Source organism: Alosa sapidissima, chromosome 7, assembly GCF_018492685.1.
Source record: "Alosa sapidissima isolate fAloSap1 chromosome 7, fAloSap1.pri, whole genome shotgun sequence".
Classification (NCBI taxonomy): domain Eukaryota; kingdom Metazoa; phylum Chordata; class Actinopteri; order Clupeiformes; family Clupeidae; genus Alosa; species Alosa sapidissima.
Window position 1 is genome coordinate 12,501,209 of NC_055963.1, and position 13,709 is coordinate 12,514,917.

The 13,709-nt window shown below is 43.1% G+C and overlaps 2 protein-coding genes and 1 long non-coding RNA gene across 5 annotated transcripts in view; 1 reads left to right on the forward strand and 2 right to left on the reverse strand.

Moving 5' to 3' along the window:
- Positions 1-1,285: 1,285 nt before the first annotated feature.
- Positions 1,286-4,085, forward strand: mipa (major intrinsic protein of lens fiber a). The gene is made up of 4 exons (XM_042099580.1): positions 1,286-2,154; positions 2,736-2,900; positions 3,044-3,124; positions 3,272-4,085. Exons 1-4 carry the CDS (start codon positions 1,795-1,797, stop codon positions 3,455-3,457), a joined length of 792 nt encoding a protein of 263 aa, XP_041955514.1. The 5' UTR covers positions 1,286-1,794; the 3' UTR covers positions 3,458-4,085.
- Positions 4,086-7,247: 3,162 nt separating this feature from the next.
- The window catches only part of stat6 (signal transducer and activator of transcription 6, interleukin-4 induced), a 35,409-nt gene continuing 28,947 nt past the window's right edge, over positions 7,248-13,709 (reverse strand). For all 3 annotated transcript variants that reach the window (XM_042099578.1, XM_042099579.1, XM_042099577.1), the window contains exon 21: positions 7,248-8,433. In XM_042099578.1, the coding sequence (XP_041955512.1) occupies positions 8,364-8,433 (70 nt within the window). In that variant the 3' untranslated portion in view covers positions 7,248-8,363. The remainder of the gene's footprint in view (positions 8,434-13,709) is intronic.
- On the reverse strand, positions 11,592-12,318 carry LOC121714294. The gene is made up of 2 exons (XR_006033075.1): positions 12,251-12,318; positions 11,592-12,208 (listed from the first exon to the last, which is right to left on the reverse strand). It is a non-coding gene; the product is annotated as an uncharacterized LOC121714294 (long non-coding RNA).

Genomic DNA, 13,709 nt, shown 5'->3' on the forward strand with positions numbered 1-13,709 from the left:
GGATGGGGATGATGAGGATGATGAGGATGGGGATGGGGGCGGAGTGCGTGTCAAGTGTGGATGGGGCTTTAGTGGCAGGCTTGGGTGGGGGTGAGAGGCTCTCCATTATTGTGCAAGACCAAAGCAAAGCTTATCATCAAATAGAGCTGCAGAGCTAGATATACTGCCGACAGGCCTTTACATTAAATTACATGTGTGCTTCTATGATCTTGTAAGATGGCATCAAGGTCCTAGGTACCAATCATTTGCCATATATAAATAGTCAATAATACAATGCAGCCATTGATGAAACTGGCAATTATATGGCAATATGGTTATTGCAGGAGAATGGAATGTAAGGCCACTTCATATTCTTCAAAACTTTAATTGACTGTATCGATTCCTGTCTCAAACATGAATAGATAGAGCTCACTGATGCAGGCCTACCTTTTTGTGAAACTGTTGCTTAACCCCCTCCCCGCCCCTGATGTAGAAGTGCTGAAGCAGAATCGGTTGTTTTAGCGATGGCTCTGGCTGATCATTGTCTCCGCTGGGTTTCCTTCCGGGGCCCCTCTTTCTCCATGTGAGACGGCTCACCGGGGACAACACTTAATCCACGCCAAGGGCAGGCTGTTGCCTTTTGCGTGCATTGTGTTGGTTCAAGTGGAACCATGTGAGCTTGGTGTCTCCTGGCATCACTTCCTGATATAGCTCAGGAGGCACAGAGCCTAAAGATCTATTTTAGCATCTGGAAAAGTTCCTTAAGTCCATCTCTGGGGGCTTGAGTCTTCAGCACTCATTAATTCAGACTTTTACACACTTTACACATAAACCAGTTCCCAGTGAGGACCATTCATATGGTCCTCAGAGAAGGTGACCACCAATATGCTACACTTAAAACTATGGTTTATTGAGGACAGATCTTACATTCCCAAATTTGGAATACAACCTACCATAACCCACCAGAAAATGTTTAAGAGTGCACACTCCTACCCCCCCCCCCAAAAAAAAAAAAAAACGCGCACACACACACACACACACATACATACATCCTGCACAGTCAATGTCACGCAGTTTCGATGGACATGGACACGGTCCCTGACGGTGAACTAGGGGTCAGCGTTGGGCTCGAGCGTGGGTGACCGAAGGGTTAAGTATTTTTGTTTTGATTTGTTGTATTGTCCTGGGCGCCCTCCCCCCCGGGCAGCCGCAGGGGTGATGGCGTCAGCGTGGCCCCAGGGGCGTTATAAATACCCCCGTGGAGTCCCCCAGCTCGCTCAGAGAGGCTGAATGTCTGCAGGACATGCTCAACCTTTGTCAGTCCATGTTCCTTTCCTAAGTCACCATCCGCAGCAGAGGCAGCAGCAGAGCTAGAGGTTTCTCCCATAGGTGTCTCAGAGACAGACCCGAAGCTCCATACACAACACACCTGAAGGCTCTATGACCACAGCAACTGCTCTCAGGGGCCAGCGGCACAGACCTTTTCAGAGCAGTAAAGCTGACCTGCGCTCAGTCCCCTGTTGAGCGGTCTGCAGTGGCTGATGCGGCTTTAGCTTTAGAGGTTTTCTCTGTCTCCATTTGTCACACCTGGTGCTTCACTCTGTCCCCCCCCCCCGTCGCTCGTGGCTTCTGTCTGAGAGTGGGTCATTTTTGTCGCTGAAGAAGAGGAGGACAAGAACGTTTTTTTTGGGGGCTTGTCCACATTCTCCAGAGGGCTTTACTTTTCCCAGTCTCCTTTTTTTTAACATATACCTCCAGCTTGCATATTTTTCTCCTGCCTGCCTACGTTTGACTACTGTTTGACTAACTGCAGCCATGTGGGAGTTCCGGTCCATGACGTTCTGGCGGGCGGTGTTTGCCGAGTTCTATGGCACCATGTTCTTCGTGTTCTTTGGCCTGGGAGCGGCCCTCCGCTGGACCACCGGGCCTCACAACGTTCTCCACATCGCCTTCTGCTTTGGGCTGGCGGCCGCCACGCTCATCCAGTCCATTGGCCACATCAGCGGCGGACACATCAACCCGGCCGTCACCTTCGCCTACCTGATCGGCTCTCAGATGTCCCTGTTCCGCGCCGTCTTCTACATCTGCGCCCAGTGCCTAGGAGCCCTGGCCGGTGCTGCCGTGCTATATGGGGTCACACCCAACAACATGAGGGGTAACCTGGCTCTCAACACAGTAAGTGGACACCAGCTCTCTAGACTATTGCCAATTATTGGTCATTTGGACCCGTTTGGATTTTTGTACATGTCATGCATACAAGCAAACCCCAACACTGGGTTCGCAGAGCTGACTGTGGAAGCGTCTTTTTTGTCTTCTGTTTGGTCTAATGTGATGGGAGAAGGAAATTGAAGAGTTTATCAGTCATTTTATGGTGCAATGTTATGCAGTGTAATGTTATGAGGAGTTCTGGCTAAATAAGGATGGACAATCTGGTACTGACAGTAAATTGTGCAAATCATGGTTGTATCCTACTCATTTACCAACACCTATTTGGTGGAGTAAAGGAATGATTGTATCTGCATATTTAAGATACGGTTTGGTCAGATGATAAAATTAGATTGTAGTGAGATTTTCTTTGTTGCCGTCTCTTCACACCCATCTATTGTCCACTCAGTGTTTTTTGCTAATTTGTGTTTCTGGGAACAATCTGCTCACAAATATTTTACACTGGAAGTGCCAAACTGCTGATGGTGGAGATTACCCACTTTCCTGTTTCTCTCTGACACATGTCCTGTTTCTCTCTGACACATATCCAGCTGCAGCCTGGCATAAGCCTGGGCATGGCCACCACCATGGAGGTGTTCCTCACCATGCAATTGGTCGTCTGCATCTTCGCCGTGACAGACGAGAGGAGGAACGGCCGCCTGGGCTCCGCCGCCCTGGCCATTGGCTTCTCTGTGCTCATGGGTCACCTCCTGGGGGTAGGTCATCCGCCGTGTGTGACACACATCGATCCCCATCAGTGCTGAGCAACGCTGTGCTCATAAAGTCTTACAAAGTCTTACAAGTCTGCTAAAGAGTTGCACCAGATGTCTCCTGAGAAGGCTGTTGTTTTTCGTTACAGATGTACTACACTGGAGCTGGAATGAACCCTGCCAGATCTTTTGCCCCTGCTGTGATGGTCAGAAACTTTGTAAACCACTGGGTAAGACTTTCAAGATAGCAGCCCAAAACTTCCTCTTTTTAATTCACTTCCCAAGTTGAAATGTCCACAGCATGCTTTGGAGAGCATTGACACATGCCGTTTAATACTCAACTTTTTGTCCTCTCTCTCCTCCATGTCCTGGTCCAGGTGTACTGGGTAGGTCCCATGATTGGTGGGGCCATGGGCGCTCTGCTCTACGACTTCATGCTGTTCCCCCGCATGCGTGGACTGGCCGAGAGGCTGGCCGTGCTCAAGGGCAACAGACCCCCTGAGGCTGAGGGACAGCAGGACACCAGGGGAGAGCCCATCGAGCTGAAGACACAGGCCTTATAAATACCACCGACAGGGGCATCGTCCTGAGCCCCCACACACAGGCACAGACACACACACACAGACAGACACACACCTACACATGTGTACCTTTACCCAAGTCACACAGCTTGCTTTAGCACCAAAAACCACCACAGTGACAATAGCATCCTCCTGTACACATGCACACAGACACACACACACACACACACACGCATCTGCTCATACAGAGGTCTCACAGTCACTTACCCATGCAAACACAAGGAAAGACAAAGACAAAAAAAAAAAACGAAACCCTCTTCCCTCTACTCCATTGTCCCTTCCATCCCGCCTGGCCCTCTCATCTCAGCGTTCCACTCATCCCACCACCTTCCCCTGCAGGACAAAGATGGACAGGGGAGAGAGGAGGACTCCCCCCCTGAAGACGGTGCTTGCTCGCTTGCTCACTCTTGGGCTTGCTGCTGATGCCGGGGGGGGGGTGGACCTGGCTGAAAGGCCGGCCGGGACTCCTCAGGACAGGGGCATTTCTCTCAGATGTAGACTACTAGGAGTGAGCTACCGTAGAGCAGTGCACTTCCGCATGCTTCCCCACCTCCCTATCCCTCTCCACTTTATTCCTCCCCCCCCCCCCCCCCCCGCCTGCCTCCCTTCATTGAGTTTGATCACTTCGCTACCATTCTTTTTCCCTACATAAAATCCATGTGTTTGTAATATACCAATAGTTTTTTTTTTCGAGGATATATTCAACCACACTTTCATTTTTCTTCAGTGTGTGTGTGTGCATGAGTGTGTTTTACTCGCGGGTTTTTTTTTATTATTACATTTTTTCATTATCACCAATCTTATGTTTGTATCATGACCTTGTTCCTTTTTTATTTACCTCGCTCATGGAAAAGATATTCCCCATCGCTCATTTAATTTTTGCTGAAAACAAGTACAGGTTCTTGATTTTTTTTTTACGCGCATTATGTTGGGATTCCCCCTTTCTATTCTCCCATAACAACAGCCTTGAATATTATGGGAATCTAGTCTAGTCTCTCTTTTTTTGGACATTGTTTCGTTGGTTTCTTAAGGCTTCAGGCCTAGTCTGTGTTTCTTTACAAGGAGCACATATCAATTATTATTCATATGAAAAAATAAACACAAAGACAGAAAAAACAACACTGGTCTTTTCTTAACTTTAACTGCTTCTATATTTTTTTGTTTAAAAGATTTTCAGATAACCTTCCATATTGTTTGAACCACTGCTAGTTTCATTAGAGCATCATATGGCCTGACTTGGAATAACATATGACAGTGTATTTTTAAACAAACGTTTACCAAAAGACATCCTCATGCTTGTAGACATACACTTAATGTTAAAGCTGGGAGCAAGACAGTACTTTAGAGTTTCTTTTTTGTTCAGTATCATTATTTTTGTAGTAAAACAATTATTTGAATATATTATTTGATTTGATTTTCATATATTGTAATATTGTGGTTTAGAAAACACAAGAAACAGACAAAAAAAAGAGTGTACAGTGCTGCAGTGAGTTTTCTTTTCACCTAATTTTTTCGGTTTCCTCTCCATTTGAAGAGGAAAGGCTATTGAGCTTGGGTTTCTCTCCGCAGTGTGCTCCCTCTGCCTTAGTGAAGGCCATTCAAACCCTGACACTGTCACTGCCTGTGTCTTTGAGGAAGGCCAGATCTATTGGCAGCTGAGCAATTTCGCTATTCTTTTATGGAGGGGTTGTTGGATGTGCTTTTGTACTCTAACTAGTGAATCATTTGCATTTCATTCTTTGGCGAGTCATGAGGTGTCTGTTGAGTGATGCGTCAGCAGAGCTCTCCTCTCCTCCTTCTGTTTGCCCCACCGGCCTGCTGCTAGCAGCTCATGTGGCAGGACCTCGGGTGAGTGAGGGGATAAACGGACAGATGGATGGATGAGCGGAGGAGTGAATGGCTCAACATCTCGTTGGCAGTGACCAGCAGATTTTCACCCTCTCTTCTTTGCCCTCTGTTGGACAGACCAATGCTAGACCAAGAGTTTATTCTTCTCTTTCTCTGCCCCCATCCTGTAACCTGACTCTCGCCAGATGAATTTCGTTCCGCCTACTGTAGCTCCACTCGGAACGAAATTCATCTGGCGAGTCAGGTTACCCCTCCTGTGGCTTTTGAAGAAATATGCTTGTTTGATTTCTTAAATGATGTTGAAATGTTGAAAATGGATAATTATTTACAAAATGGGGCGGGAGGCTGGGATAGAGGAGTTTGTAATGTACAGTGTAAAGACATTTCTTTTTTTTTAAAAAAAAGAACAATTCACATGATTGTTGGTCTAGATAAATATAAACAATCATTTTAAGTTATACATTGTCTCTTCTTTGGCCACTTGACTATGGCAATGTCTGTTAAGCTTGTTCTCCACCAGTGTGCTGCTCTGTCAGCAAGCTGGACTCCAAATAACAGACATTTTGTCTCTGTCAGGAACACTAATGAGCAGTTTTGTTTTCATGTCTTCCCTCTTTGTCGCTGTACTTTTAGACTGCATATATTTTTCCTGTCCTCTTTGCTGACCTGAAGGGTTATGTTCGGGGAGTGGATGTTTACATTTTCTGGAATGACCCGTGTAATCTTTAGCCATGACAGGATTTCACTTGCTTTCACTGCTTCATTTTCCATCATTTGAATACTGGAAAAAAATGACTACTGAACAGTTCTTTATGAGAACGATTACTTTGAGGTTATTCAGTAAAATACCACTGCAATACTTGATATTTTCTTTTCCCTTTAACTTGTTCTAAGTTTGTCTGTGTCTGGAGCTCATGTTGTTTCTGTTGGCATGAATAGTCTACAGAACCAGCTGGAATTACTTAATCCAGCAGGGCAGGTTCCTTTGATACGGACATGTTCTAGATAGATATACTTTATTGATCCCTAGGGGAAATTCAAGAAATTCATTCCATTTTTCTATATGGTTTGTATATGCCTAGAGGACATTAATCCCAATGTGGACCTAAACACTTAAAGACTAAAATGAGTCCAGTGCACTCAGTCATCATTTCACTAAGACCCGACGATGGTTCATATTGGAGATAGGCCTGTGCGTGTGCCTATCCTGCAGTAATATTTCAGCACCAGATGCATGCAGCAACATTATTTTTAGGTTACTTACTTCCTAGCAGCATTAGAATGATATGAGAAAAGAGGAAGCCGTGAAGCAGTTAAACACTAAATCACATTTTTGACATTGCCCAAGACTCACTTGACATGCCCTAGATTTTTGTGTAACTACTTGCAGCCACAGCCAGTCAGTCAAGCATTTTCACGTTTGAAAGATTAATCAAATATGTATAAGAGAGGGTACTTGTACACGTAAAATGGAAAGACGGAAGGTACCTACTTTTCAATTTGACTGTTAGAGTATAGGTGTCTTCCAGTAACACTATCATTTCCATTTCCAAAATTACTATGTACCTGCAAGCTCAGTTGTACAGTAACCTTGAACACCCACTCTCTAGCCCAAAGAACTCTAGAGTGAAAATTGTTTTGTAAAAAACTGCATAGTCTGGTATGATGATGCCTGTAAATAGCTTCCTGTTCTTGCCACAATGGATGCAGCTTTTACACAGGAAGCGAACATTTGTAAGCCATAACCACCGAGCAGAGTCCATTTGGTCACCACTAGATTACTGACAAAACAGGCAACTACTATTCCACACATATGATTACTGCAATTTACCTCACAGCACGGTCAGACCAAAACTTGTCACTGTAAGAACACTACTGTGTGCTTTTGTAATGTAAACATACTTGCAGACACGGTTTAGAACTGTTTCGAGATAAACAATTTTACAATTATATTAAAGTAGATTAAAAGCATTTAAACAAGAGTATATGGCAAAAACGCTGAAAAATTAAGATTGAAAAAGTAAGAATGTAATTTAAATCACCTTAGAGGTATGCATATACTGTATGATTGTGGAGAATGCTTTAGAAGACATTTAGAAAATGTACATACACATACAACCAAGTATTGGGCCTATCTGAATATTGGCGTGTTGGATACAATTACACTCACATCGCTGTTGCATTGCAGCACAGACATAATATACTGTACTCTGGCATGAGCTGCATTTCAGTGACCCCATAAAGGCAAATGGAGCTTATACACATCCTCAAAGCTAACAGGGGAGTTATCTCCTGTCAGATATAAAGTGAAGCATCACTAAATACCCCTGACAGTCAAGTGCTATTTTTAGTTTGTAAAGACACACTGATCAGAACTAAGATATCTCACTTTCATTAAAAAGACGCTCCCTTTTCAATGGGACACAAACAGGGACATGAAGACAGCTGGTGAATAGAAAACTCTGGTTCCTGTACCAGCTTTGTTGGATATGTAGAAAACATTGAAGTTAAGCAGGCCATGGTGACAAATAAGGAAATGACCACAACCTCAAAAATAAAAAAATAAAATAAGACTATGCAGGGGAAGGCACTTTGGCGGTAATGTTGTGTGAATGAATAGCATTTCAATACTAGGACAGGTTCCCAAAAGCTTTCTCGTAGTTCTCACCAGTGGACAGTGATGCAGGTCTGTTGTCTCAAGCTCAGCTCATCCCATTTCAGCATGTTAAAGCCATCCATAGGAGACCATCCATGGAGAGTTGCTGACTGGATACTGCATTTAGTGTGGGATCCCTTTAATGTCAATCTCTGCCCACCAACCAACTGCTTGAGTTTATTATCACTTCACTAATATTTACTAAGCTATTATCGACCCTGCCTCTCTCACATCATAAAAAATAGGAGTTTGTGTAAAGTCTAACACTGTCTGATGATGTCCCAACAAACTGACAATCCAAACCCTCAGATTGCAACACAGTCTATTGCAACAGTCTCTTTCTGCCAGGTGACATCTTTGAGGCTTGTGCCATCCCATTAGTCTTCACATAGATGCATCAAAGTCTGAGAGGATGTCCAATATGCCATCACTTGACCCAGGCTGATTTGCTGGCCTGTAGAAAGAAAACACAGATTAAGTCACAGTGACACAGAGAATGAGGACTTGAAAGAGAAGTCAAGAAGTTTATCTGCAGAATCAACCAACAAGCAAAACCTACCATTCAATTCTAATGACACAGTAAAAACACAGCCTTAGATTCAAATGCTTAATCGTGTTCAAATGTTTAATCGTGAATCATTACATTGCTACTAAGGTCCTGATCAACGAGCCTTGATCAGAGACAGACAGTGGGGAGGAGGGTGTTAGATTTTAGTGGTTTTCTGTATGTCATTCTTTTGGTTCTTTGTTTAATACTGCAGAAACTGCGAGGACAGGATGTTTATTGTAAGCAGACAGAATGTTGTCACCTTACAATAGCAAATGGTGTACCTAACTAATTGTTCCCCCACAAGACGTCTTAATTCAATAAGGCTATATCACTGTCTGTTTCCCCCCTCCAATTTGACCCCAGACGTGAATGTATATTCTGGTATTATAATTAGCCAGGAGTTTCCCAGATCTTTGCTTCAGTTTCTTACCTTGGCTTCACCTTGCAACACTGTGCTGTGCTGTGCGTACAACAGGGTTACCAGAACTCTGTTGTTACATCCAGAATAAAGAACTATTCTTTCGCAAGCCAGCCTCAAGTTTTACCTGCTCTTAACTACACTGGAATCTACTCGGTCAACTGTGTCTCCATTTGGAATTAAGGAGACAATTTTAATAGCATTCTTCAGTTGGTGTTGTCCACCCAGTTGTACGTGAAATAAGGAAAAAACAAGATTCATCCTGAAGAGGACAACAGCCTGTTTCAACGGTGAGTCGTTTTTAATTATTCATGCTACAAAAAAGAACAGAAATTTGCTGTTTTGGGATTATAGTTTGACTAGAGTGTACCAGTGGGTTGAGCAAGAAGAAGTTTTGCCTGCAGCTGTCTAGAAGCCAACAGTCCTGCATGTTTTGTGTGTATACAACTATTTTGATGTCGTAGGCCTGTTTAAGCATTTTGAGCTTTGCATTGTTTTTTTCATTTTGTGGATGTTTTGAGATAGATTTTTATCTCTTGGCTGATTTAGTAGTGATGACTGACTAAATTAGAGGCTAACTGTAGCTTAAGGCTAAGTTAGAGTTTGTAGCTACTGTTTTATGTGCTTGTTAGTATTTCCCGCTGCGCTGTAAGACAGCGTTTCAAGTCTTATTCTGTAGTTCTATGGTGCAGGGTGTGAGGCTGTAACAAAGAACGACTGGATTTGGTGTGGTGCATAGCTGAGGCTAGGCAGGCATATTGTTTCGCTGCGAGGCAGGAGAAATTTGATAGTGCACAGTTTTTATGTGCTTGTTAATATTTTGCGCTGGGCTGTAAGACTGCGTACAAGTCTTATCCTGAATGGATTTGGTGTGGCGTCAGCCGAGGCTGGACGGGCATATTGTACGCAGCAAGACAGGAGAAATGTAATAGTGCACGGGCTAACTATAGCGGTCGCTAAGTTAGAGGCTATCATTAGGAATGTTCATTCTATGATAGAGTTTTGTAGTTACTGTTGTATCCACATAGTGTTTTTGGCGGAGTCTTTCATGTGCCGGATAATATTTCTCGCTGGGCTGCAACCTGCGTGCGCTTTACAGCACTAATCAGACAGGAGATTATTGATCAGGGCACAGCGTTTTGAATTGCCTGAGGGAATCAAGCGCAGTTTTCAGACTGGCCAAGAATGCAGCTCAGTTTGAAGTGTGAAATGTCATTTCTGTTATACGCGTCACAAGTTGGGAAACACAATTTGTTTTAATGTTAACATCTCAAGGGTAAGCAGTGATGCTTGAAGTAGGCTACGTAGCCTACCAGTAACATCTTGTTGGATATCTAGCTTTTCATTTTAACATCTAACATAACTAACACAATGTTCAGTAAAAGGAACAGGGCCTGTGCCAGCCAGATCCCTACAACTGAGAAAGGTGGGATGGCACCGCCCCAAGTTAGTGAAGATGAAATAGTTACAACAGTGAGAGATTTTTTGAACGGTCATCTCAGGATGGAGGAGACCGAAAATAGGATTGAAATGAAATATGGCATTGTGAATGATGATGATAATTTGTGGCCTATGGCCGATTTGCAGCGAGCATGGGGGAAAATGCAACGTCTATCCGATAGAAATAAGCTGCCATTGTCTTTAGTCATCTTGAATCAAGCCATGCTTAGGCGCGAGGCTGCCGAGAAGAAGGAGGCGGCAGAAAGGGTTGATGCGCTCAAGAGAGAATTGTCTGAGCTTAAGGCTGAAATATCTGCTTTAGCAGAGAAGGAGAACTCGCTAAAGGCAGAGAAGGCTCAGGATGAAATAAGGAGTGCCCAATGTGCGAGATCTGAGCCGATGCCAACTTGTTTAAATGAACAAATTCTGCCTGTTACAAACCACATCCAATCTGTTTGTGATGTTGAAGGCGAGAAAATGATCTTTAACAAGATACAACATGTGACCACTTCTGTTGAGCCTGCTAAAATGTGGATTGGGCAAGCATGTCAGACGCTGCCTAAAATGGATAGCCTGGGTTTTACTGCAGCTGTTTGTGCAGAGGTTGGCAGGGTGCTGGGCACCCAATGGCCGTCCCATGGTTTTCATCACCCACAATCCTTTACAGGAGTTGAGAGAATTAATCATTTTTTGAAGGAAAGTTATGATAAAGGCCACCAGGAAGGGTTTCCTTGGTTTGTGCCATTGCCACCGGTCGTGTGCAGTATGAGTCCTACCAACAACAAAGAGACAGGACTTGGCCCGCTTGAAGTTGTGACTGGAAAACCTATGTCTTCAATTGTTTTGTGTACTGCGATTGTACATTTGGGATCAGATGCTTTGAGTGCATATTGTTCTGAATTGGCTAAAACATTCAAAACAGCAGGCCATCAGTTGACAATGGAGTGTCACAAGCATCTTGACGGGGGACACTCCCTACCTGGCCATTGGGCGATGATTAACAGCCCACTCAGTGTAGTCTTTGAAGCTAATTGGGAAGGGCCATTCCACACGTTGTTAGCAACTGATGCAGTCTCAGACGACCATGGCTAAACCTTGAGTCCTGTCCTAGAAATTACATGATGCTGAACCTTAGGCTATTTGATGAAATGATATGACCCTTTTATAATTTGATAGATTCTTGTTTTCAGTTTAATTTGTATGCTTTTTCCAATTTTCTGTGAGCATTAGTATACTGCCGCTCTTTTTTGTTTGTCATTTCAGAAACTACTGTCCGTGACCACAACCCCCAAACAGCCGTTTGACGACGACACCAGCAGTGATCATAGCGACATGGGAGTGACCCCAGGATGCACAGAGTGGATGACAACCGTGATCCTGACAATGATGGTTTTCATATCAGACGTCCTCCCACTGCCAGACCACAACCAGATGTTGGATGTCAAGATGGGCATGAATGGGACTATATTTGTTTGCGGGAAACATGCATACCCATGTTTGCCCTCAAACAGGGAAGGGAGTTGTTATGCCGCTCCGACCCAACATTTCTTAACGGATACAGAGTTACCTTCTGTTATGGATAAGATTGCCAATGATACTATAGAAGCCCTATCCGCAATTAATGAAGAATTATATGCCATTCACAAAGTAGCCTTACAGAACAAAATGGCTCTGGACATTATACTGGCGGATAAGGGTAGCACATGTGAAATTCCGACACAAGAGTGTTGTTTATTGGGAATCATTCAGATTTTAATGACAACCTTGGTTCCTACTCTGTCCATTTATGCAATTTTCAGGATTTGAATATCAGTTACCTGACTACAAGAACACCACACATAGCCCCAGTTAGAATTAGCTGACTGACATTAAGGTGATAATTGAAAACTCAGTAAGCATATGAGTAGAAAGGATGCAAGTTGCCCCTCTGGCTTGTGGAATGCAAGTGCCGCTGCAATTCGCAGGGTAGTAGGTGAATTTTTACCTCATTTGTTATTTTCCCCTCTGCAATTGATAAAATCAGAGGCTGTTTTACAAATAGGTTTTTCGCACCTACCAATGAGTTCAGGAACTTGGCATCCTAATTGTAAAAGACACTACACTATAGAAACATTTTTGGTATTTTTGTAGCTTCTTACATTTGAGATTCTGATTTACTTGACCAATACACTAAAGGAAAGGTTTGATTGATAACAATCTAAGTTTTGTTGGAATTGTTTTATCGTTTGGCGATTATAAACATTTTTAGAGTTTTAGACTCTTACTTTTGAGAGATTTTCTTGACCACTACACTATAGGAATGATTTGATTGTTTACGATTTAAGAAACATTTTTTTGTTTTTTCTTGACCACTACACTACAGGAAATGTTTGATTGTTAACAATCTTAAGTTTTATTCGAAATTGTTTGATCATTTTGATTTGTTTGTATTTGCCTTTATTGTGATCATATATGTAGTTGATTTATGATCAGACGGGGGGATTGTTAGATTTTAGTGGTTTTCTGTATGTCATTCTTTTGGTTCTTTGTTTAATACTGCAGAAACTGCGAGGACAGGATGTTTATTGTAAGCAGACAGAATGTTGTCACCTTACAATAGCAAATGGTGTACCTAACTAATTGTTCCCCCACAAGACGTCTTAATTCAATAAGGCTATATCACTGTCTGTTTCCCCCCTCCAATTTGACCCCAGACGTGAATGTATATTCTGGTATTATAATTAGCCAGGAGTTTCCCAGATCTTTGCTTCAGTTTCTTACCTTGGCTTCACCTTGCAACACTGTGCTGTGCTGTGCGTACAACAGGGTTACCAGAACTCTGTTGTTACATCCAGAATAAAGAACTATTCTTTCGCAAGCCAGCCTCAAGTTTTACCTGCTCTTAACTACACTGGAATCTACTCGGTCAACTGTGTCTCCATTTGGAATTAAGGAGACAATTTTAATAGCATTCTTCAAGGGGAAATCAAAGGACACATGATGAGGAAATGGCTCATGAAATAATCCATTACAGAGGACTCATTAAGGCAGCGTTCATCACAGACATGCTTTTTTCACCTCCAAAACGCAAGTATTGCAAAGTAGTGAGTGTTACTATAAAAACATGTGAGGTAGAAATTGATTGTGTACATGTTGTTATGATATGTTGTATTTAGCTAAATCACTAGCTCCCTGACTTAACTAAGACAGGCATCTGAGCAACGACGCAACCTCAAAAGTTTAACTATTTCAAAAAGAGAAAGCAAGAGGTTAAAGAGGTTAAAAAGCGAGAATGAGCACTGGAGTTGAAGATCGAGATGATGTCATGATGACATGATGATGT